The sequence below is a fragment of the Halichoerus grypus genome, chromosome 8 (genome assembly GCF_964656455.1).
Source record: "Halichoerus grypus chromosome 8, mHalGry1.hap1.1, whole genome shotgun sequence".
NCBI lineage: Eukaryota > Metazoa > Chordata > Mammalia > Carnivora > Phocidae > Halichoerus > Halichoerus grypus.
Genome location: NC_135719.1, coordinates 45,965,442 through 45,990,981, shown reverse-complemented (window position 1 = coordinate 45,990,981; position 25,540 = coordinate 45,965,442). Strand labels below are relative to the sequence as shown.

The window sequence follows — 25,540 nt, the reverse complement described above, 5'->3', positions numbered from 1 at the left end:
AACTAATATAATACCATATGTTAACTATACTGGAATTAAAATTTAAAACTTAATAAAAAAAAAAAAAGGGCCCTAGGTGGCTTGGTCAGTTAAGCATCTGACTCTTGATTTCAGCTCAGGTCATGATCTCAAGGTCATGAGATCTGCCCTCAGCGGGAGTCTGCTTGAGATTCTCTCTCTCCTTCTGCCCCTCCCACTGCTTGCTCACAGTCTCTCTCTCTCTCTCTCAAATAAATAAATAAATCTTTAAAAAAATCTTAATTTAAAAAAATAAAATATAGCTCCCATGCAAGTATCAATTAAAAAAAAAGCAGGAGTGGCTATATTATTATTATCGGATAAATTGGACTTCAGAGTTAAGAATCTTACCAGGGACGTTACACAATGATAATGGGACCTATCTACCAAGAAAGCATAGCAATCCTTTTTTTTTTTTTTAAGATATTTTTTATTTGTTTATTTGACAGAGAGATAGAGAGCACAAGTAGGCAGAGTGGCAGGCAGAGGGAAAGGTAGAAGCAGGCTCTCCAGGAGCCCGATGCGGGGCTCGATCCCAGGACCCTGGGATCATGACCTGAGCCGAAGGCAGCTGCTTAACCAACTGAGCCACCCAGGCGCCCCAAAGCATAGCAATCCTAAGTGTGTGCACGCCAACAACCATGCTGCAAAATATATGAAGCGAAAACTGATAGAACTAGTGGAGAAATAGACACATTCACACTTAGTGCTGAAGACATCAATACCTCTTTCTCAACAACTGATAGACTGAGACAGCAGATCAGCAAGGATAGAGAAAAACACACCAAGCAGTGGGACCTCACGGAAATTTTTAGAACATTCCGCTCAACAACAGCAGAGCAGACATTCTTTTCAAGCACTCATGAAGCACATATCGAGATATACCAGGATAGGCCACATACTGGGCCGTAAAACAAGCCTCGACAAATCTAAGAATTAAAGGCATTCAGAGTTTTTCTTTGAACACAATGGAATCAAAATAGATAACCAAAAGGTACCGGTGAAATTTTCAAACAATTGGAAACTAAACAACTGACTACTATAAAAATCCATGGGTCAAAGAAGATCGTACAAGAGAGATAAAAAAAAAAATACATTGCACTGAATTCAAATGAAAATAAAACACACTGAAATTTGTGGAATGCAGGTAAAGCGGCGCCGAGAGGGAAATTTTAGCACTCCATGCATACATTTGAAAAGAGGGAAAATCCCAGATGAGCAATCTAAACCCTCACCTCAAGAACCTAGAAAAAGAGCAAAATAAACTCAAAGCAAGAAGAAGGAAATAATAGAGACAAGTAGAGAAATCAATGAAATTGAAAGCAGAAAAACAGTAGAGAAAAATCAGTGAAACAAAGAGCTGGGTCTTTGAAAAGATCAATGAAACTGACAAAACTAGGAAGACAGAAAAAGAAAAGAGAAAGTGAGAGAACACATGAATTACCAATACCAGGAATGAATGTGAGGATCTTACTACAGACCCTGCCGAGATTAAAAAGAAACTAAGGTGACACTTGGCGAGCAACTCTACACACATAAATTTGCCAACTTAGATGGAAAAAACCAATTCCTCAAAAACCACAAACTACCACAATTCACTTACTATGGGATAGATAACTTGAGTAGCCCTATACTACAAGGAAATTGAATTCATATGTCAAAGAATTAGCACCAATTCTATACAATCTTATTCAGAAAATAAGAGAGAAGGGTCTCCTGGGTTGCTCAGTCCGTTAAGTGTCTGCCTTCAGCTCAGGTCATGATCTCAGGGTCCTGGGACCGAGCGCCTTGTCTGGCTCCCTGCTCAGTGGGGAGTCTGCTTTCCCTCTCCCTCTCCCTCCATCCCTCCCTTTGCTCAAGCTCTCCCTCTGCCCCTCCTCCCACTCATTCTCTCTCTCTCTCCTCTCAAATAAATAAAATCTTAAAAAAGAAAATAGGAGAGAATATTTACCAATTTATTTTTTTAAGATTTTATTTATTTATTTTATTTGAGAGAGAGAGAGAAAGCGTGTGAGTGGGGAGAGAGGCAGAGGGAAAGGGAGAGAGAGAATCATCAAGCAAACTCCCCACTGAGCACGGACCCCCGACATGGGGCTTGATCTCACAAGCCGGAGATTGTGACCTGAGCCGAAATCCAGAGTCAGACCACTGACTGAGCCACCCAGGCACCTCCCCCCCAGTTTATTTTATGAAACTAATATCACCCTGATACCAAAACTGAATAAAAATAGTACAAAAAAGAAAACTACAACCCGATATCCATCATGAATATAGATGCGAAAATCCTAAACGAAGTATTAGCCAATAAATCCAGCACTATATAAAAAGAATTATATAGTATGACAAACTGGGTTTCTCCCCAGCCTGCAAGTTTGGCTCAACATTTAAAATCAATTAATGTAATCCACATGAACAGTCTAAAGGAAAAAAACACACACACACACACATGATCATGTGTATCATTGCAGGAAAAGCATTTGACAGAATTTAACAACCATTCCTGATAAAGACTCTTAGAAAAAAGGGAATAGAGAGGAACTTCCTCAATTTGATACAAAAAACCCTACAGGTAGTATTATACTTACCGGAGAAAGACTGGATGCATTCTCCCAAATTTCAGGGACAAGGCAAGAATGTTCACTGTCATCACTCTTACATAGTGCAGGAAGATCTTTCCTGTCAGAGCATTAAGTCAAGAAAAGAAACTAAAGGCATACAGATCAGAAGGAAGAAATGAAACTCCCTATTTGCAGATGATATGATTATCTGCATAGAAAACTTTCTTTCTAGATAGAAAACTCCAAGGAATCTATAAAAAAACCAAAAACCAAAAAACAAAAAGCAAAAAACCTCCTAGGACTAATAAGTGAGTTCAGCAAGGTTGCAAGATACAAGCCCAAATAAGAAAAATCAATTGCTTTTCTATACCCTAGTAACGAACACGTGGACACTGAAATTAAAAATAAAATACCACTTAAAATTGCTTTAAAAACCTGAAATACTTAAGTATAAACCTAACAAAACACGTATAAGACTTGTGTGCGGAAAACTACAAAACACTAAAAAAGAAATTAAAGAATATCTAAATGGAGAGACAGATGGAGTTAAGGGATTGGGACAATCAAAACATAGTAAGGATGTTACTTATCTTGATATACAAATCGATATATAAGTTTAATGCAATTTCTATCAACATTCCATAAAGATTTTTTTGTAAACATAAACAAGGTTTTTCTAAAATTTATATGGAAATGCAAAGGGACTAGAGTAGCTAAAACAATTTTGAATAAGAAGAATAATGTGGGAGGAATAGTCTACCTAATTTCAAGATTTATTAAATAGTTACAGTAATCAAGACTGTGCTGTTGGCGGAGGGATGAACACATAGATCAATAGAATGGAGTACCCAGAAATCTATCATCAATCAATTAATCAATCAATCCACATATGTGCTCATTTGATTTTTTTTTTTTTTTAAAGATTTATTTATTTGACAGAGACACAGCGAGAGAGGGAACACAAGCAGGGGGAGTGGGAGAGGGAGAAGCAGGCTTCCCGCAGAGCAGGGAGCCCGATGCGGGGCTCGATCCCAGGACCCTGGGATCATGACCTGAGCTGAAGGCAGACGCTTAACTGACTGAGCCACCCAGGCACCCCCATTTGATTTTTTTTTAAAAGATTTTATTTTATTTATTTATTTGACAGAGATATGCAGCAAGAGAGGGAACACAAGCAGGGGGAGTGGGAGAGGGAGAAGCAGGCTTCCCGCCGAGCAGGGAGCCCGATGCGGGGCTCGATCCCAGGACCCTGGGATCACTACCTGAGCCGAAGGCAGACGCTTAATGACTGAGCCACCCAGGCGCCCCTGTGCTCATTTGATTTTTGACAAATGTGCAAAATCAATTCAATGGAGGAAAGATAGCCTTTTCAAAATATGGTGCTGGAATGATCGGACACACAGAGTTTTAGACTTAAATGTAAAATGTAAAACTATGAAACTCAGGAAAATACATGGGAGAAAATCTTCCAGATATAGGGCCAAACAAAGCATTCTTAGTCTTGGTCTTGATACCAAAAGCATTATCCATAAAAGGATGAATTGTACTTCATCAAATTAAAAACTTCTGCTTTCCAAAAGACCATGTTAAGAGGATGAAAAGACAAAATACAGACAGCGAAAAAATATTTGTAAACACATATGAAATGAAAGACTAGTAACAAAGAACTCTCAAAATTTAATGGTAAAAAAAAGAAAGAAGCAGGAGCACCTGGGTGGCTCATTTGGTAAAGAGTCTGCCTTCGGCTCAGGTCATGATCCCAAGGTCATGGGATCAAGCCCCGAGTCGGGCTCCCTGCTCAGCGGGGAGTCTGCTTCTCACTCATCTCCCTGCTCATGTTCTCTCTCGCTATCTCTCTTGCTATCTCCGTCTTTCTCTCTCAAATAAATAAATAAAATCTTAAAAAAAAAAAAGAAAGAAGCAATCTAAATAGAAAAGATACTTCACCAAAAGGGATATAGTGATGGCAAACAAGCACCTGAGAAGATGATTAACATCATTAATTATTGGGGGAATGCAAATTAAATCCACCAGGAGATATCTTGTTACACCTATCAGAATTTTCAAAAATAAAAAATAGTGACAAAACCAGGGCGCTTGGCTGGCTCAGTTGGTAGAGCATGTGACTCTTGATCTCCGGGGCCTGAGTTTAAGAAACTGGATTATTTATACATTCCTGGTGGGAATGTAAAATGGTATGGCCGCTCTGGGAAAGAGTTTGGCACTTTCTCTGAAAACTAACCATGCAACTACCAGGCAATCCAGTTATGCACTCTGAGGCATTTATCCCAAAGAAATTAAGACTTATGTCCAATAGAAACCTATATGTGAATGCTTATTGCCGCTTCATTCGTGATAGCCAGAAACTGGAAACAACCCAGATGTCCTAGAACGGGGGGGATGGTGAAGCTGTGATCCATCTGTATCATGGAGCAGTACTTAGCACTAAAAAGGAGCATGTTATGATACAGGCAACAACTGAGACTCAGGATCGCCAGAGAATTACGTTGAGTGAAAAGAGACAATCCCAAACAGTTACGTATTGTAGTATTTCATTCATATAACATTCCTCAAATAACAAAATTATAGAAATGGAGAACAGAATCATGGTCGCCAGGGCTTAAGGAGGGATTGGGGGCAGGAGGGAAGTAGGTGTAGTTATAAAAAAGGTAACATGAGGGATCTTTGTGGCCTGAAGTGTCCTGGAGATTGACTGTCAATGTTAATATCTTGGTGATGATATTGTGCTGTAATTTTGCAAGACCTTGCCATTAGGGGAAGCTGGGTGAAGGGTATGCAGAATTTCTCTGCATTATTTTTTACAACTACATGTGAATCCACAATTATTTCAAAATAAAAAGTTCAATTAAGGGCACCTGGGTGGCTCAGATGGTTGGGCGTCTGCCTTCGGCTCAGGTCATGATCCCAGGGTCCTGGGATTGAGTCCTGCGTCAGGCTCCCTGCTTAGTGGGGAGCCTGCTTCTCCCTCTGCCTCTGCCTCTCTCTCTCTGTCTGTCTCTCATGAATAAATAAATAAAATCTTTTAAAAAAAGGTCAATTAAAAAATACTCAATAACCTGGGAAAAATATCTGTAGCAAACACATAAGGCATGGGATTAATAAACTCACTTTATGAAAAGTTTTAATATCAATATTTTTTAAAAGCTTTAATAAATCAATATAAATATAGTAAGAATCTCCCCAGAACAATAGGGAAAGGATGCAGACATTAATTCAGAGAAGAAATACAAATCACTAATAAAAATTTGGGAAAAGAATTGTTTAATAGTATTCAAAGGAATATAAATTAAAATTATAAGATACAATCTTCCTCCGGTGAAATTGGTAAAAGAAAAAAAACTAAATTCAAAAAAAAATATTCAAAGGTGTTGAAGTTGCAGGGGGAAAAAGCACTCTTACATACTACTTACCCGGGATCAAGCCCCGAGTCGGGCTCCCTGCTCAGTGGAGAGTCTGCTTCTCCCTCTGCTCCCTGCTCATGCTCTCTCTCGCTATCTCTGTTGCTATCTGTCTCTCTCTCTCAAATAAATAAAATCTTAAAAAAAAAAGAAAGAAGTAATCTAAATAGAAAAGATACTTCACCAAAGGGGATAGTGATGGCAAACAAGCACCTGTAAATTGGTATAACCCTTCTGGAATGTGCTAGTATTAAATGTAAAAAATATTCCTAACTTTTGACCTAGTAACCCAGCTGCAAGGAATCCATCCTAAGGAAAAACCAAAATGTGGTCAAAGATGTATGTACCATAACATTTACCCTAGCTTTGTTTGCAGTATAAAAACTTGGAAACAAGCCAACATTTAACAATAGGGAATGATTAACAATTTCCATATAGTACATACATACAATGAAATGTACTACTATCTAAAAATCACGTTTTCAAGAATATTTAATGATAGGGAAATGTTCAAGATATGTTTAGTAAGAAAATACACTAATAAGTTGTTAAGTGATTTTCTATGGGTCATGGGATTACAGATTTAAAAATTTTTGTTTCTATTCTGCATATTCCAAAATTTCTGTAATAAGCTTTTTTTTTTTTTTTTTTACTTTGGCAATACAGAATTATGTTAAAGCATTTTAGTTGAATACAAAATACAAAGTTAATGTTTTAGGTGATTTAAAAAATCATCCATAATGCTAATTCTATAACATATCTTTGTTTTACATGCTATCGTCATATCATTATTTCCATCCTGAATTTTTTCTACATACAGAAAACCTGAAAAAATTGTACATCAAAAACTCATATATTTACCACTTAGCTTCCATAATTAACATTTTTGCTGTATTTACTTCATCACATATCCATCAATCCATCTTATTTTTTTATGCATTTAAAAATAAGTTCCAGAAATCAGTGCCCTTCACTTCTGAAAACTTCAGCATCCATATCATTAGCTAAAGTTCGATATTTACTTATGGTTCTTAATTTTTTTAGTTAAAATTTACACACAGTGAAGTACACCAATCTTATGTTTGATGAACTCTGACAAATGTACACACGTTTGAAACCCACACTCTATCAAGATATAGAATAATCCCATTACCCCAGATAGTTCCTGATGCCCCTTTTCAGTCAATCCCCAGTTCCATGCCCCAGAGGCAAGCCAGTGTTTGACTTCTATCACTATAGATTAGTTTTGCTTGTTATCAAATTTTATGTAAGTGGAATCACACAGTTTGTACTCTTTTGTGTCTGGCTTGGTTTTGGTTAGCATAATATTTTTAATATTCTTCTGAGTTGTTGTGTTTATCAGTAATTCATCGATTTTTATTGGTGGAGAGTATTCCATTATACGGGCATACTGCAATTTGTTTCTTTATTCACCTGCTGGTGGACATTTGAGTTGTTTCCAGTTTTGGGCTATTGCGGACAAAGATGCTGTGAACATTCTTGTACAAGTCTTCTGGTGAGCATGTTTCATTTCTGCTGGATAAGTATCTAGGCATGGAATTGCTGGATTCGAGGGTAGGTAGACAATTATAATTTTTTAAAAATATTTTATTTATTTATTTGAGAGAGAGAGAATGAGATAGAGAGAGAGCATGAGAAGGGGGAGGGTCAGAGGGAGAAGCAGACTCCCCGCTGAGCAGGGACCCCGATGCGGGACTCGATCCCGGGACTCCAGGATCATGTCCTGAGCTGAAGGCAGTTGCTTAACCAACTGAGCCACCCAGGTGTCCTGACAATTATAAAATTAAAACAAGTTGCAGAACTTTTTCCAAGGCGGCTGTACCATTTTATACACCCACCAAACCTGCAGGAGAGTCTGGTCCTGCCACAACCTGACCAACTTTTGTTGTTGTCGATCTTTTTAATTTTAGCCGTTCTGGGGGTGTGTGAGTGATAACTCATTGCCCTGATAGCTAATGATGTTGGGTACTTTTTCATGTGCTTATTGGCTATTTGTATCTTCCTTTGAGAAATGGTCTGTTCAGAGATCTTTATTTTACTCATTTTTTTAACTGGGTTTTTGTACTTACTGAATTACAGAGCACGTTATCTTTTTCATGTGGCAATAAACTTTACATATTTTTCTTATTTGTATGCATATTAATTTGTTTTCTTTTTTTTTTTTTCCCCAAAAGTTTTGTGTGACAAGTATATAACATTTCTCCTTTTTTCCCTCCTGGTCAGCTGGAAACTTGGTCCATTTGTCACAAGTCTTTTTCCACGCTGAGACAGTTTTAAGAATTACCAGTTTGGGTAGCTACTGATCAAATTTGGCAAAATTTAACTTGTCACCACAAAAATCTCAAGGGGCAGTTCAAATTCAGATTGTGCTTCAGTCCGCCCTCTTAAAATCAGGGTGAAGATACACCTCCCTAAACTTTGTAGTCCCACCATCCCACCCAATACCTCCCACGATGGCTGGCATGGTGGTCAATACCTGCTTTTTCTTTCTTTTTTTTAAAGATTTTATTAATTTACTTGACAGAGAGAGACACAGCGAGAGAAGGAACACAAGCAGGGGGAGTGGGAGAGGGAGAAGCAGGCTTCCCGCCAAGCAGGGAGCCCGATGTGGGGCTCGATCCCAGGACCCTGGGATCATGACCTGAGCTGAAGGCAGACGCTTAACGACTGAGCCACCCAGGCGCCCCAATACCTGCTTTTTCAATATTTCCTGTGGTGTGGTCCCTTTCGGGAAATATTGACCTGTGGGAGAGAATTTGGATCCCCAGGACCAACAGAACCATCAGAGGGCCCTGTGTCTGCTCTCCTTTGCCCTCTAAGGAATTGAATGGCACAGCCTGGAAGTGATCAGGAGTAAAAGGACTGTCAGGAACCTAAATTATGGAGATCAAAGAGACTTCCAGGGGCCAATCAATGCAGCCGAGAACTCTCGGAATCTGGATAGGGTTCAAGGAAGTGGGCAAAGGCAGGTACTGCGACAGAGGCCTGCAAACGATCTGGGGTGCACGAAGCATGAGCGACAAAACTCAGAAACTCGATTCCTCTGACAGCTCTTAAAGCTTCAAGGGCTTCACTTGCCCGCAGCCCGTCCTGAGAGAGGGGGCCCAGGCAGCTCTTTCCACACAGTTGGAGCCCCATGGCCAGATGACTGAAGCAGGGCTTGGTGTCCGAGCCAGAACCGGCCCAATAGTGGGGGCTCCCTAGCGCCGGTGACCAGCCCGCTGGGGCAGCACATTTTTGCCTGGGAAGGGAAGGTGTGATGTACAGAGAGCAGCAGAGGCCCCTGAATGGCGAGGCCCCGGAGCTGCCATGATATCTGAGTAACAAAGAAGCCTTTGCTGTGATTCTCAGAAATGTTTGTCATGTCGTCCGCGAGGGGCTAGGACACAGAGGGGCTGGGCTGGGGTGGCTTTTCCGGCTTCCCTCCCTGCCATCGGAATCCCAGCGATGAAGTTTGGAATGCCGGCCCAAGGTGTGTCAGATCTGGCTTAGATATTTGGCCAGTGGATGCTCTATCACCAAGTCTTGCCAGGACTGTTCTGGAAGGGAGTGGGCCTAAGCCCACGGGAAGAGAAGCCAGCAAGTTCCAAAGAGCCTGAGATAGCAAACGGAATGCATGAGCTTCCTCCGTGGACGCCCACAAGCACCAGAATGGAAAAGACCTGGTCCTTTTGCCTGCCCCAGCCTCGGCCACCACCCATGTGAAGATACACGGAAGTGGTATGAGGATGAACAAGGGCTATTCTTCCCCCTTTTCACCTCCCCACACCTCTGCAACTGTGTATGGTCCATCGGTAAACAGCCGATGGACCTCCTCCCTTGTCCTAACTCAAACCCGGTCCGAACCTGCTGACCCCTCGTCCCCTGCAGTCTCCTCACGAGGAGGCTACAAGGGAGGCCGTCCCCCTCCTGCATGGGTCCCAAAGCCTGGAACTGGGGACTTTTTCTCGTGCCCCGTCACGGCTTCCATCTCTCCTTCCTCCTCCTTTAAAAAGTTATGACCATCTCTTTGTTGCTGTTGTTTGCCTCCTCATCAGTGAGGTGGTTCAGCATCTCTTTTCCTCTTAGGATTCCTGTTATCATTCTTTTTTGTTTGTTTTTAAGATTTTATTTATTTGTTTGTCAGAGAGAGATACAAAGAGAGAGAGAGAGCATGAGCAGAGGGAGAAACAAGGTCCCCACTGAGCTGGGAGCCCGACGCGGGGCTGGATCCCAGGACCCTGGGATCATGACCTGAGCCAAAGGCAGACGCTTAATGACTGAGCCACCCAGGCGCCCCTCCTGTTATCATTCTTAGCAATTTCAGTGACCTCGCAGATGAACCCTCCAATGCCTTGGTCTCTCAGTTCGGCCACCTCCTCACCCCCAGTGAAGATCTGCTCTTCCATCTCACTCAGACACCCACCCCCACGGCCCTGTCCTTGACCTTCCCTCCTCCGGCGGCAGCTCACCTGCCTTGGTGGTCCCATCCCAACAGTCCTTCCAGCCTGGGAGTTCTCCAGTCTACAGACCTTCTCCCACTTTCTCACTATCAATCATGACTCACTTCCCTCCTTAGCCAACTTGGAATTCCCGGTCCGTCCTGCCAATCTCCCAAACGCCCCATCTTCCGTGTCCCATGCCTTACGCATTACAATCATCCCACTAGTGAAACCCAGCTGTCTGCCACCCCGACGCCTGCTGGCTGGTCTCCCCTTACAGTCGTGGTCCCCAGCAGCAGGTAAATGGGCACTGGCTCCTCCCAGGCTTTGTCGGGTTGCGGGGGTTGCTTTCCCACTCTCTCGAACAACCGAACAACCATCTCATACCTTCTCATCTCTCTTCAAACCCTCACTCCCATCCTGCCCCTTGGGCCCCCAAACTCCACCGACCAGCTTGCTTCCTATTTCCTTCAAAAGCAGACAGGAACTCTGCCACCTTCCCTCCCCCAAATCTACCCACCTTCCTGCACCCACAGCCTCTCTCTCCCTTCTCACTGGCTACAGATGAGGACGTGGCTTTTCCTCTGCCAAAGGCTAACCAGGATCCCCTGCCTGACTTTCTCCAAGACACTCTCCATTTCATGTACCTCATCAATGCCTCCTTCTCTTCTGGATCATTCCTGTCAACACACACACACACACACACACACACACACGTGCTCTGCACCTCGGGACACTTCCAGGATGGAGGCCGTGCAGAGAGGTGGCCCGTCCCAGGTCACAGGGCCTCCCGGCTCCAGCCCAGGATGGTGTCCCCGGCTGTGCGGCCTCTTTCTAGGTTTTCAAGCAGGGCAAGGAGCTGCTATTGCTCCTTCAGAACATCCAGTGTCCCTCTCTCCAAGGGTAGAGAGCAAGTCTCCTTGTTCCCAGGGTCCAGATCATTTTTGTTGGAGACATCTTTTCCCAGGGACTCTGGGGAGACTGGTTTTGTCACAGACCTAGGAGTCTGGAGAACCGCGGAGCAGAGTGGGAGGACCATGCTGGGCCTGAGAGCTAGATTCCTGAGAAAAGGCTTGAAATCAGTCAAACCAAGATTTGGAGCCCACGAATCTTGCTGCAGTTCTGTGCGGTGGCACGGGGCTGGGTACGGAGGAAACATCTTCAGCCTTCTGACCGGGAAGCCACGGGTTCTCAGACCAGCAGGGGCCTTCCTGGCTGTGTGATCCTGGGCAAGTTCCCTAACATCCCCGAACCTCAGTCTCTTCATCTGGAAAGCGGGGAGACCATGACGCTGTGAGGATGAAGTGAGATCACACATGGCAAGCTCTGGGCACACAGCGAGCCCTCCGCACAGATGGGTTTTCTCCCCACTTCTTGATTGGCTCACCTGGGTCACCCGGGCAACGGTGGGGGTGTATAGACCGGGCTATCTGGCTACACGGGGAGGCCTCAGAAACTCGTTTTGCTAATTCCTCATCAGAGTGCACCTGTCTTAGCAGCAAGGCTGTTTCTCCCACCTTGACCCTTCCTGTCGGCCCCTCCGAGTCTGGGCAGGGAACGCGTTTACCAAGCTTCCGGTTCGGTGGAGGCCTGACTGGGGGCCTCAGGACACGAGGGAAAGACAAGCACAACAAACCATCCACTAAGGCTGTCAGAGGTCACTTACTCTGCACTACTCTTCTTGTAGCTCCTCAAGGCCACGCGCCTGCACTCACCCAGCCAGGGAGGCTCAGAGCAGAGCTAGGACGGGGACCCAGGCCTCCTGACTCCGGAGCCCTGGCCCGGACGCCTGGCACCTCAGAAGGCGGTCAGCAAATTGAGCCTACCCCCGGAGCGCAAATCCATTTCTTTTTACAACTAACATCTTTCATGAACTGTACCCTGACTGTGGCAGTTGGTGCAGAGTGAATTTTATTGTACGTAAATTTTTCGAGGGGGAAGAAAAACCTTCCATGCAGATTATCTTAATTACCAAGCGGCTTTTAGGACTTTGTTTTCTGCTTCTTACAGAAAATATTTGGGTTGCTCGGGCCTCTTTTTCATAAAACTGGCATCTCACTCTCCTTTTCTTTTCTTTTTTTTTAAGTTTCTTTATTTTCTTAATGATCTCTACACCCAACGTGGGGCTTGAACTCAAGAACCCTGACATCAGGAGGCGCATGCTCTTCCGACTGAGCCAGCCAGGTGCCCCTCTCCTTCTCTTCTTAATAGCAGCCTTGGTCTTCTGCTTTGCAACGTTCTTTCCCATCTTTCCCTTCGCCTTACAACCTGTGAGCTACACAGTAGTTAGTATCATCCTCTTTCTGTAACAAGTGTGAAAGTCGTGGAGACCCGGGTTCGAATCCCAGTTCTGTCACTGGCTTGTGGTAGCTTGGCGGGTTACTTAATCTCGCTCTCGAGCCTCACTTTCTCAGCTTTAACTGAGCATGGCCACCCCTTCCTCACTGGGCCAGCATGGGTACTGAGTTTGACGGAGCACTTCCCAAATGTCCCCAGTGATGAGAATCCTCTGGGTACTTGTTAACACACACATTCCCAGGCCTCGATCCAGAGCTACTGAACCAGAATTCCCAGTGGGTGAGGCTGGCCGTCTGACAAGCCCCAGGGGTTCTTATCAGGGACATTCAGGAAAACACCAGCCAGATTTCTAGAAGGCATTTATTGTTGCGTCTGGCACTAAGTAGCTAATATTTATCGAGCATTTATATGTGTTCAGTCTTTGAAATGGGGATAAGAATGACTCTACCAGATGAGAAACAAGCAAAATGACGTACAATGTCCAGCAGACAAGTTTTAAATATATGTTGGTGTCTTCACTCCGTCGTAGTGGTCAGGACTTTTCCAGGCTGAAATGGAATGATCCAGAGGCTCTCTCCAAGGGATGTGTGTGCCTCCACAACTCCAGGCCTCTGACCTCCCAGCCCCAAACCCCCAACAGGAAGTTTCTCATTTTCCAAATTCCAGGGACCAAGCTTCATTTAACCAGCTTGGGTTTCAGGCCCTTCCTTGTACCAGTCACTATGGTCTTAAGTTCAGAATACACTGATTGGCCAGGACTGGGTCATCCCGGGAACCAGAGAGGGTAGTCCCACTTGAACCTCAGGAATGGGAATGAGTGGTCCCATATCCACGTGAGTCCCTCTGGGGGGCCCCAGATTGTTGTTGCCAGACCCAACTCCACAGATGTCCCCTGCATCAGCTTCCTGTCACCGTCAGTCAGCAGGCTACGCATGTCCCATCAGATTGGAGTCTTTCTCGTTTCTTCCCTGCTGATATACTCATGGCCTGCCTGATTTGGCCTGACCTGCCCTCCTCCGTGCCACCACCTCCCTCCCTCTCCTTGGCCCTGCTCACTCACCCCAGGGCCCAGCCTGCCACAGGGGCCTGTCTAAGGGTTGGTCCAGGGACTCAGGGCCACCATTGTGCAAAGCTGCTTATTAGGGACCCACTGTGGGAATCCTTCCAACCATGAACAATGAGTTTCTGAACAAGGATAAAAACAGCCTTTGCAAGTCAGCAAATGAGAAAAACGGAACTGCTCATCCCCCCCTTCCCTCATGCCTGGCTCATTTTAACATAGTGGATAAGAACAAGGTCTGTCGTGTCAGGACGTAAGTTTGAGGCTTAACAGCCACTGACTAGCCAGGCTAGTTGTCTTCTCTTTGAACTTTGATTCTATAAGATCTATGTGAGGATTAAGGGAGGCAATGGATATAAAGCACACGACACAGAGTAGCTCATAATCTAGAATCATCATCATCATTACTCTCTTTCCGGGGACTGGTTCTGCATCAGGAAATGCGCACAGATTCCAGGGATGATCAACGGCAGACACGATGGGGAAGCCAAACCCCCTGTGTATCTTTAAAAACATAGGATGCACTCCAAAGCCACATGGAACACGTGATGTGCGGTGGCGCTTGCTCCATCCTGTCGGCCGAAGGCTTGGCTGTGCTCTTCCTGGGAGACGCTATCCCACTTCCCACAGTAGCCGGCCTCCCTGCAACCACAGGGCCGCTGTGGATATGGGGCAGCCACCCAGGAACGGGAGTCCTGCGTTCCAGGCTGGGCTCTGCCCCTGCCTTGCAACGTGACCTTGGGCACATCACTCATGCCCCCCTGGTTTTGGTTTCCTCTTCGATCCAATGGGACCATTGATGACCGGGTGATTTCTAAGGGTCCTTCCCTCCAAGGGTCCATGCTATGGTATTTGCTAGCACTCAGCAGGGAAAGCTCTGCCCCCAGCAGGGCGAGGGGGAGGAGGCTGTTGGCACCCGGGTGTAAGGACAGAGGCCTGGCTCTGGGACCACACCCCCTGGCTTATCACTGGTGCCGCTGCTTTTCTGGCTGCATGACCTCGGGCTATCCCTCTGAGCCACCTGTAGAACAAGAATGGCGTTTACCTAGGGTGGCTGTGAGGATTCAGTAAGATGAACGAGATGCTGCAAATAAAGCCTGGTACCAGGCACACAGCCAGTTGGATAGATAGGCTTTTACTGCCTCCCCCTTGGGCTGAGCTTCCTCTTCTTCCTTGCCATTCATGACTGAGTTCAGTGAAATGGAAATAGCCCCAACAGACCGGGTTTCATGCTGGCTCCATCGCTTCTTACCCTCCCATCACTTGACCTCAGTTTCCGTCATCTGTAAAATGGGCACAGTAAACCCTTTTCCTCGAGGGTTGATGTGAATGCTTGGTATGATCGATACAGATAGCCTGTTCTTCCCTTAATCCCATCAGCACTAACCTGTTCATCACCATCCATTTTACCTTACATTCTGTAGCATCTATGTCCAGATCTCTATGTGAGTCAGCTAACCCCTAAAGCCTCCACGGAGGGAGTCAGGGCCAGAAAACCCAGGGCCGGGTCCGAGTGTCTCTCGATTTCACCCCATTCCTATGTTCTTTCCCCGGCCCTGGGAGGCAAGAGCATGCCCCCCTGGTTCATCCTCACCACCCGTGTGTAGCACAGCACCTGGCTCTGGGAGGCCTTCTCCTCATCCTACACCTGGAGCCAGAGGATGTTTGTGCCAAAGAAAAGGAGAGCAGGTACCAGGGCACCACCCGGGAGATGGGGTGCCTCAGTCTCTCCCCAAGAAGCACCTCATTCTGCGGGAACTGCACAGAACTAGCCCTCACTGTGGGGTTCAAGGCTGTAGGGCTGAGAATGAACATATGTGTATATGCACTCACTACCACAGTACATGGGTATAAACCTTCTGGAAAACACAGAACCTTGCACGTAAGCCTTAGAAATGTCGACTTTTGGTTCAATGACCCTACTTTGAACCAAAGTTCAAAGTAGTTGAAAAATCCACAAAATGTCTAACAACAGAACACCCACTGTAGTGAGAAGTGGGAAATAACCCAAATGTTTGTCTAACCATGTGGTTAGCATTCAGCAAGTCAGAACAGTTAATGGACTGCTACATCGCCATTGAAGATACATGCTTTTAAACTCTTCAGAGTTAAGAGAAATTACCATAATCATGGTAAGTCAAAAAGGAGTAAGTTTGTTTTATACATTCCTGAGATCTTCAAGCACATATTCTTTCTGCAGAGTCTCAACAAAACTGTGAAAGAGAATTCAAAATAAGGTTCCAAAGTTGGCGTAACAAAATTTTTAGTGATTGTTCTGGTGTTTGAATAACTTTTTCTATCTTTACAACTTTTTAGGTTTTTATGCTGACAACGAAGCTTTCAACGAAGACAGCACACCACACACCACCGAGCTTTGCTTTGAGACCCAAAGCTTCCAAAACGGAGCATCAGGTTACCTGCCCTGAAAAGAAGCTATTTTATCAGATAACCAATGCTAAGTTTCCCTCCCCCCACCCCATCAGCTAGAAGCTTATCTGGAATGCATCTTAGAAAGACTGATGGCCCTGCTGGACTCAAAGAAGCCACCCCCAAAAAAATTGTATAAAAAGATTTATTGAAATTTATCAATGACAAACAGACATAAAACTCAAAAGTTTGGCTCTTCTGAGGGGGGAGGAGAGAAACCGGTGCAGATGTTCTTTTATACAGATGAAACACGGGCTAGGAAATCACACGTCACTTCTAAAGCAATCCAGAAGAGGGACATGAAAGCAAACCTGTACATTCACTAGGAATTTGCAGTCATTTCAGATTTCCACTAGGTAAGAAAATACAATTTTGCGTTAGTTTTTCCGTGCTCGGGCGTATGAAAAACAAACCCAGCCGACATGCAGCAGCGTCTCCTGCACTCAGGTCTGTAAAAATGGTCTCAGCACAGAAGTACACGTGGAGGGATTCTCTTGTCATTTCGTAAAACAAAGCGCTCTAGTATTTTACAGAACAAGATAGGACAGTTTTTTTTGTTTGTTTTGTTTTTTAAATCTTTTAAAGAGGTTGACGTTTGAGGGTCTGCTTCTTCTCTTTTCATTAGAATTACCAACTCCATTTTACTCCTAACTCCTAAGCCTGCTGTTTCCAGCTCTCTGGCTCATAGCTCTGAAGAGGGACCTCAGAGTCTTCTTCGGAGAGCAAAGCCCAACACCATCTGTGAAGGAGGAAAGAAATGAGACGGGGATTGCCCCCCAACCAGTGCCAAAAATCCGCCTTTACGTTGCTATTTACACACCAGGGCGTTGAGTGCCTCTAGCAGGCCCAAGAAATGCAGGAATCACAGGAACCCGAACAAGAGGTAAGATGTGGGCTGGTGCTCAGCCCCTCTGGGGCTTTTGAGAAACCAAGTGGAGGCCAGCCATGACCTTCCAACCAATTCGAGAGACTCGGGATATGCCAGGAAATGTAAGAGCCCTCCAAACCGTGCTCTCTGAGAGTAAGGAACAAACGCTCACTTGGTGTGTAACTCAGCTATCGCGTTTACAGGGACAAAACCAGACACAAAGAAAAAGGAGGGGAAAAAAATAAAGAGTGGCAGTAAAAATAGTACTTTATTCCGCTCCCTCCCGCCCTCCCTCCCCCCACAACCCCCAGGACACTTTTCCCCTCTCGTTCCCACAGCAACGTTACAATCAGAAAAAAATAAGTTTCGGGGGGCGGGATTTCGGGGGGGGGTATGGGTAAAAACAGTCAAATCACAATAGGAATTTTTCAAAATAGGTTATTCCACTTAGTCATCGTCTTCTCCCTCATCTTCAGGTTCTCGTTTTCGCTTCTGACCCCTTTCTTCTTCTGGAAGAGTAAGGAAAAGGCACTGAGGTTAAAACATTGATCCTGCTTCTAACTCAACCCACCTGCTGGGAAACCAGGGGACCACAGGTCTGGGAAGCTTTGCCACCTCTGGCAAATCTGAGACAGGGGGGTCTGCAAAGCCAGGGAGGCCCCGCGGGCCTCGGATGGGCGTGTTCTGCCCTCGGTCGGGTCCCCGGGGCCTGTGCAGTCTACTGCCGACCGAGGGGGCCAGGGCCGCTACCAGCTGAGAGTAAAAATGCTGCCATACCACCACCATCTTCTTCATCTTCCTCATCGTCCACTTCCCCGTCATTATAACCCTCTTCATCCTCCTAGGAGAGAAGATGGACACCAGCCATTAGGGATGCCTCCCGCCCAGGGACATGCTGAGGAAGCCACTTCCCGAGACAGCAGGATCAAAAAAGTGGGGCCGCCCCAGCCTCTCAGAGCCCCACAAGAACCTGCCACCTCAGAATGGATGCAAAGCAGAGGTTCCTTTGCATCAAGGATCCCATTAAGAGTCTGAGAAAGCCTCAAACCCCTTCTCCAGAAAATACCCGCATCACACACAGTGTCTGCCAACGATGTCAGGGGGCTGTTGGGTTCGAACCCAGGCTTAGAATTTCTGAGCTGAAGTCCCTGTAACTCAGGCAAGCTTTCTCGTGTGCGTGCTCTCCGGAGAAAAAGCTCCCCAAGCCGACTCTGTCATGAGAAGCCAGCCAGCCTTCCATTTGGTTTCAAAATAGCTCTGGCTTCAAGGGAAGACCCCAGTTTTAGCAAATCCAGATTCTTGTGGGCAAGTCCATACCCAGTCTGTCTACCACTTTGCACACTTGGATCCCTTGGAAGGGAGGATAAAGGCCCCCTGAGGACATTATTCCCAGCTCCTTGAGATTCAGCAAGGTGTGTGAATTCATTCTCAACACAGGACCGCCACTTAATGCTGTTCCTGAAGTCCCATGCTAGTCGAATCTCTGCACGCCGAACACTGTTCCTAAAGCATCAGGCAACCCGTTGTTTAAAAAGAACTTGGTGATAGACTTCTTCTTGTCAAGGGAAATATCCTTTTATAATGTCACCAAATAGTTCTTTAATCAGTCTGTTTGCTAAGACTTTTTTTTTTGGTCTGTGTATAAGCTCTCCTTCACTGGAAGCTGGAACTCTGCAGATGGTCAATGAGATTACAAAAAAAAAAAAAAAAAAAGGCAAGAAAACAAAAAACAAAAAAGCCCTGCACACTGTGGCTCCCGTGACAGTAAGTGCAAGACAAAAAATCCATTAGCCAACCAGCCCTACCGCCCTGTCCTGGGGGGGACCTGTTTTTCTAAGTCTTTATTTTTAAAATACTCGCAATATTCTTTAGAGCTGAGCCTAGTGGCCCACACCTAGGGAGAAGGGAAACCCAGCAGCTGAATGAGACAGGAACCAGGCTGATCGCACTGGCTTTTTTCTGTTCGCCTTGACCCGACTCTGCCAAGCGTGGGGTGGCCCGGAGATCCTGCCCAAGTGGGTCTGTGTGGCAGGCAGGTGTCTGCACTCTTAACGGAGAGAGACAGGAAATCGGGGGAAGGCAGGTACCTTGTCCATGCTGTTGTCATTTTAAGCCTCTCCAGGTCTAACTTTTGTAATTAGGAAGAGCTGACTTAGAATCCCGAACAAGTCATGGACATGACGGCTACAGAGACACTCCGAACATCCAAACACAAAACCTAGCACACAGAGCCAAGAAACCTGGAACGGTGTAGAAGCCTAAAATAGTAGGTGGTCAAACACTGTCCTCAAATTATTACTTACAAATCATTATATTCTCTTAAGAATTCACTGAGTTGATCCCTATTAACAACCCAGATGCAAAACAATACCTATTTTACAGATGAAGAAATAGGTTCAGAAAAGTTATGGAACTTGTCCAGGGACACACACCCAGCAAGTGGCTGCACCCCCCGCCCCCCAGACTGTGCTGTATTAACCCTCACAGACACGCAGGGGCCTTGTTAAGAAAGTGGGAGCAAGCCAGGGTGTCAGGATAATAGCATTATTCCCACATGTGCTAGGGACCCTAGGCACCCGTCACTCTGATGTGGCGCCCAGCAGTGTCTTATCCTACCACCCACTGGTTCAAAGCAGTCTTTGGTTTTCCCTCAAATGACTCCAAGTGCTCAGTAAATACCTGAATTAACATACGAATGCGAAAAGGCAGCAAGTAAGGGGGAACCCCCCCCCCCGCCCCGAGATAGTGCCCCTGTGCTGCCCAGCCCCTTACCTCCTCTTCTCCACTCACATCCTCCTCTTCTCCTTCCTCCTCTTCCTCTTCATCCTCCTCATCTTCCACTACCTGAGCATCTTCGTCATACTCTTCCTCTGTGCCGCAGAAATGGGGACAAGGGAACTGGTGGTGAGCCGGCCTCCCTCACGGCACAAACCCAGGCTTGTGGGCCTGGCACAAGTGGTACAGTCTTCGGGGGGGCCCAGGACCCGCTCACACCCACCCGGGCCCATAGCCTAGATGCTCCAATGTGACTCAACACATCTGAAAGTAATCCAAAAGACAAGCCCTCCTCCCAAGTTTTACAAAAACAGAGATCCCGTGTGGAGGCTGAGACCACACAGAGAAATTGCTGGATCAAAGGAACAAGTCACAGGGCTTACAAAAGCCAAGACGTTGATTCCCTTGGAAAGAGCATCTAGCCAAACCCTGGCTTTAAAGGTGAAAATCTGAGTCCTTGAGGGAAGTGACTTGTTCAAGGTCACACATCAAGTTAGCCACGGAGGTGGGCCTAGAAACCTGGGCTCAGGATGCCAGTCCTGGGCCTTTCCTGTTGTACCCGAAGACGGGCAAACTAGGGCGAACGCATGTGTATCTTGCAAAACACTCCGACCTAACAAGGAAAGACAAAAAATCCTGTGTCTGAATTAATGGGCCAAATGTCTCCATTCTCACCGTGAGCGTGGCCGTGAAGACTTGCAGGGAAGCCGCACTGTGCTGGCACACGGGAAGGGGACAGCAGGAGGTGGCCCTTTCTTTTCTTCCTTCCTTCCTCCCTGTAGGCCTTGCCGGCTCACCCTCATCCTCACCGCACTACCAGGGTGCCCAGCACGCCACCTGCAAGCCTCTTCCACCCCCCAGGACCCCCCCCCGGGGGGGGCTCCTGCTCCCACACCCTGCAGGTCCTGTGATCCTGTGGTCTGCAGCCACCAGGGGGCTCCACACTCTCTCCAGCTCAAGCCCTCCTCCTCTCCACTACTGGAGACCCACATGAATGGGACCCTCAGGCCACACCCGACCTTCCCCACCGCAGGGGGCGGGATTGGGTCCAGGGTCATACTACAGAGACACTGTAGGACCTCATTCTGGGGGACCTCTGGAAAAAGAGGAAAAACCTGATGGGAGGGTTCAGTTAGATGCTTTTAAGGAGATACCATGCAGTTGGGGAGCCCCCGTGAGAGCGAGAATGATCAGGGACCGCGGTTAACAAAGCAGCCCCTCCCCTCTGCAGCTGTGGGAAGAGGAGACCACCCAGCCCGCCCCTGCCCCCATCCCCACACCCACCATCCTCATCCTCCTCATCGTCATCCAGGCCCTCCACGTAGCCCTCGGCATCCGAGTCAGGGGCCTCCTTGTCGTCCCGGTCGTAGCCATCGAGATACGTGAGCTGCGGGAGGAGCTTGAACACGTTTTCTCGGTAGTCGTTCAGGTTGGTTACCTCACAATTGAAAAGGTCTAAGCTCTTGAGGTTTTCTAACTTTTTCTGCAAGCGGAAAGATGAAGTCAACAGTGAGCGATCTGTGGGAGACGGGAGGGGAGGGGGCGAACAACGCCGGGAAACAGGTGGAGGAAATGGCTTTGCTCTGCCCCATCCCTGGTGGGTGGGCCTCGGTTCCCTCACCTGGAAAACGGAGGATGGACTCTAGGGCCTTTTAAGCCTCATCTAATGGCAACAGAGTTAGTCTGCAAGTACAGCTTTGGCCCTATCAGTGACCGGCTTCAAATTAAGCTGGGGCTCCCCTGGGGCTCCAGCCAAGAGCTTTGCTGCTGCCCCTGGGACTGGGGAGCCAGAGGGGAACGGGAAAGGCCGCACGAACTAACCAAGTCTATTTGTACTGATGGTGAGGAGGACGGTTGGTAGTCACTCAGTGTATCCTCACAACACTGATAAGGCAGAAGAGATTACGAGTTCCACTGCTCTCAAGACCTCAGGAGCGAGAAGTCATTCTCAGCAGGTCAAGGGCAGGGAGGGCGTCTGGGCTGTGGTCTGGGTGGGCGAGCCCAGCACCCTCCCATCCCACAGAGGGGAGCCCAGTGCATCAATCACACTGGTCACCAAGGAGAAGCTACAAAAACACATGTGGTCTGTGCAGGGAGAACAGGGTGCGCGTGTGTCTAGGTCTGACCTTTGATGGTAACCGCATCACAATGATTTATATACACACACACTTGGTCTCCATACCTGTCTCCCAAAATACACATATACAGAACTTCAAAGATTTTCCTATGAAATCATGAAATCAAGGCTTCCAGGTAGATCAAAATAGTTTTGCTTTGCTCTAGGAGGTCGGCGGAAGACCTGAAAAGAAGGTCTATCTACGGGAAGCATATCTTGTGGTTGACTCCATGCCACAGACGGGAGAAGTCTGAGCTTAACGAAGAAGGGCCAGCTTCTGCTTCTGCTGCCCTGGCCCATCAACCCGCCCCTCGAGTGTCCAGAGGGAGCGAGGGGCGCTTTGTGGACAAGAACCTACAAACCCAAACAGGGGGATGCTCCAACCTCTCCTCTATAAACCTAGGCAAGGGAAATGTGGCTAAGTTGGCAAAATATCCTCACTTTATCTTCCCTTGATTCTAAGGTGCATGGCTTGTGGGAGGGTTCTTACGTGTATATTTACAGTTAATGCGATAGTATTTCTCTATTTCAAGAACGCTATTAATGACACAGCTGAAATCAGGGGAACACAATCCTTCAGATCCAGGTAATACAGAAACTGTTGTTTGACCAGGACTTGCCCCCTTTTGGCTAGTAACTCCATGAAGTGTGGGGTGTGTTCAGCTGTATGAAGAGGAGGTCCCAGTCACCATCACACAAAGGACTGGAGACCAGGGGTCAGTCACTCTCTGTGCCTCTTAGGAGAGCAAGGCCAGCATTGAGGCTCTCATCCCATACCATTCCGTGCCATCCAGGGGGCCATCCCACCATTCGGAGGTTCCAGCCTCAGGCCGGACGTCCAAGGAGAAAACAAGTGACCAACTCCAGGGGCAGCTGAATTCCTGGATGGCTCCTCCCTCCCCAACAAGGGACACGGAACCATGCTCTAAGAAATGACAGCTCGGGTTCCCAAAGCTGAGCAGAAACTGTACAAAGAGAAGCACTGAGGCGAGGGTTGGACCCCACCCCTGCCCCCGACTGCCCACTCGGGCTGTGCGACCTTGCTCAAGCCATTGAATATCTCGAGGCTTCCATTTATCTATGGACCAAGCAGAAACTAGCTCTGACTCTACCTCATGGCCCACAACGAGAGTCAAATGAAGTAAGAGAAGTGGAAAAAAAAACAAAAACAGAAAAGAGAAAACAACACTCTACAAAGGTAGAAGTAGTATTCCCTGATACCAAGCCCTCCCACCTCCCGCCCTGTGAAGAGGGAAGGGCCGAAATGACTCACCAGTGGCTCTATTGTGCTGAGGTCTTTAATTTTGTTGCCACTTAAATTTAGATGCGTGAGGTTCGGACACTTTTCTGCCAATACTTCCAGGCCCCCTGAGATTCTGTTATCGCTTAGTTCAAGCTAAACAGGGCAGGGAGGGGAAAAGCAGAAAGAGCTCTTAAAACGAAGGCCGGGGGCCCAGAGCGCCCGGGCCTCGGCAGACAGGCGAGGGGCAGGTCGGCGCACGCGCCCCCCGAGCGCAGACCAACGACCCCCTCCCCGCTGCCCGCACAGACTCCTACACCCTAGTTACCTTCTTAAGTTTGTTTAACTTTGGTAAGTTTGCGACTGAGGTGAGGCCTACGTTGATTGTACTTAAGAACTCCAGTTCCTCAAATTCATCTGTGAGGCCTTCGATTTTGCCTTCGATCGACCGGCAGTTGTCCAGGACGAGCTCTTTCACCTGCAAAGGGAAGGCTCATGTGAACGGAGGCGCGGACTGGGGGCGGAGGCTGGGGCGGGAGGACGGGGGACAGGCCCTTCAGGGTCTGATGGCACCAGCTGCTCGCCTCTCCAGGAGCAGGGCACCGCCAACACCCACCCCGGGCTTCCCCCCCTTAGCCGGACCGAGGGCAGGGAGGGCTGCGGGGGGAACACGCTCCCTCCAGGAGCCTGGGCCAGACCGCAGGTGACACACTCAACAATCCCTGGGGCTCTCCTTCCAGCCCCACTGCCACACCCCCTCCAAAACTCCCATTAAAAAATCAGCTGCCAGCCTCCCGTCAGATCCTTCCACCCCCATGGCCCCCGTGGCCTCAGCCTGACCACCTCCCAAGGCCAGCTACCTTACTTCCCATCCTCAGGCCCCACCATCCTTCCGCCTCTGTGCGCCCGTGACCCCCTGCGTCCGGATGGGTCCCAAGACACACGCGGACGCTTGCTGTCACCGGCTTGCCAGCCAGAGCCCGCCCACCAGGCCTGGTGCCCGTCACCATGGTCACTAGCTCGGCCCGGCCCAGGGTAGGGGCAGCAGACCAGGGAGCCCCCCACTCTCCATTCTAGCCACAGAACTTCCTGCAACAATGGACACCTCCTGCTCTGGCCACGAGAGGAGCCACTGGCCGACTGTGGCCACTGAGCACCTGCAACATGGCTGGTGAGAACCAGGGACTGAGTTTTCATTTTCCTTGATTTAAGTGAAAAAAGACACTTACTACTTACAGTTACCATATTGGATAGAGCTTCTCTAGACCCTCCTCTTGGTAGGGTCCTGAGAGTAGACGTGAAAGGAAAAAATGAAACCCCACAAACTGAGGATGGCCCCACAGTGACACGCCGGGGTCATCAAAGAACAAAAGTTGGTCTTGGAAAGCACCTCTGTGACCCTGTCTGTCCCTTCTTTAAAACTCCCTGGAGGCAATTTTGCCCCTAGAGTTCTTTGATTTTCCTCGTTTCTCTTCTTACCCAAGTTTGGGTCCAAATCCTTTCTTTCTAAGAATGTAGAAAGACTGATAAAAAGCTACTTCTCATTGGGTTGCTAAAAGGTAAATGTGGCTGAAGGTGATTCCCGGCTCCCGTACAGAGGGGAAGGAGACAAGCTGAGGAGAGTAATCAAGTCTCGGGCCTGAAAGACCCTGGGGAGTCAGCAAGGGAGGCCAGGGTGTCCTGCCCTCCAGGCAGATGCCCATGGTTACCCACTCCTGCCCCGGCAGTCCGGCTGCTCCCTGGCCACCCAGGGCTGGCAGGCACCGGAAAGGTGACTCCTCCTGGCTGCACCCAGTGCTTGACACGACATCCCCACCCACCTGCTCCCTGCAGCCTCAAGGAAGCACGCATCGAGCTCACTGGTACGCTGCCTGCCTGGGACATCCACCCACACGTTACTTGTCACGGATGGGTCAGACAGCATCAGACGGTATGGTCTAGTTCTTCTCAACAGCAGTCCCACGTTGTCCAAAAGGTCATTCCAGCCCCTCAGAGCCTTTTCTTTCCCTGGACAAGCAGACTGATTTGCTTAGAACTTCCTGCTGGGCCCAGGACGACCGGTTTGCCGCAGTCCCCAGTGCTTCCTCCTGCTCAGGCATCTTGGGGCCGGGGGAAGCTTGGGGGAACAGAGTCCACAGTGGGCCTGCTGTGCTCCTTCTCAGCCCACCCTCGCCAACAGGCAGGCCAGGGGAGCTCGGGGGCGCGTGTGGGCTGCGAAGCCCCACAGCTGCCCTGCTTTCCGCCTCCCTGGTGGAGAGAGGTGGTGTGCTCAGCCCAGGACAGCGACAGTTTGCCAGGAGGGGCCAAGCCAGGCACGGG

The 25,540-nt window shown here is 47.7% G+C and overlaps 1 protein-coding gene across 3 annotated transcripts in view; it reads right to left on the bottom strand.

Annotated features, from left to right (window-relative positions):
- Positions 1 to 16,351: 16,351 nt before the first annotated feature.
- ANP32A (acidic nuclear phosphoprotein 32 family member A) overlaps positions 16,352 to 25,540 on the bottom strand; it is a 37,056-nt gene continuing 27,867 nt past the window's right edge. For 2 of the 3 annotated variants that reach the window (XM_036122758.2, XM_036122760.2), the window contains exons 2-7: positions 23,550 to 23,699; positions 23,255 to 23,377; positions 21,150 to 21,348; positions 19,863 to 19,960; positions 17,868 to 17,931; positions 16,352 to 17,599 (exon numbers count right to left, since the gene is read on the bottom strand). In XM_036122758.2, coding sequence (XP_035978651.1) covers positions 17,538 to 17,599; positions 17,868 to 17,931; positions 19,863 to 19,960; positions 21,150 to 21,348; positions 23,255 to 23,377; positions 23,550 to 23,699 — 696 coding nt within the window. In that variant the 3' untranslated portion in view covers positions 16,352 to 17,537. Of the gene's footprint in view, positions 17,600 to 17,867; positions 17,932 to 19,862; positions 19,961 to 21,149; positions 21,349 to 23,254; positions 23,378 to 23,549; positions 23,700 to 25,540 lie in introns of those variants that run through there. The other variant, XM_078079161.1, reaches the window with a different exon arrangement.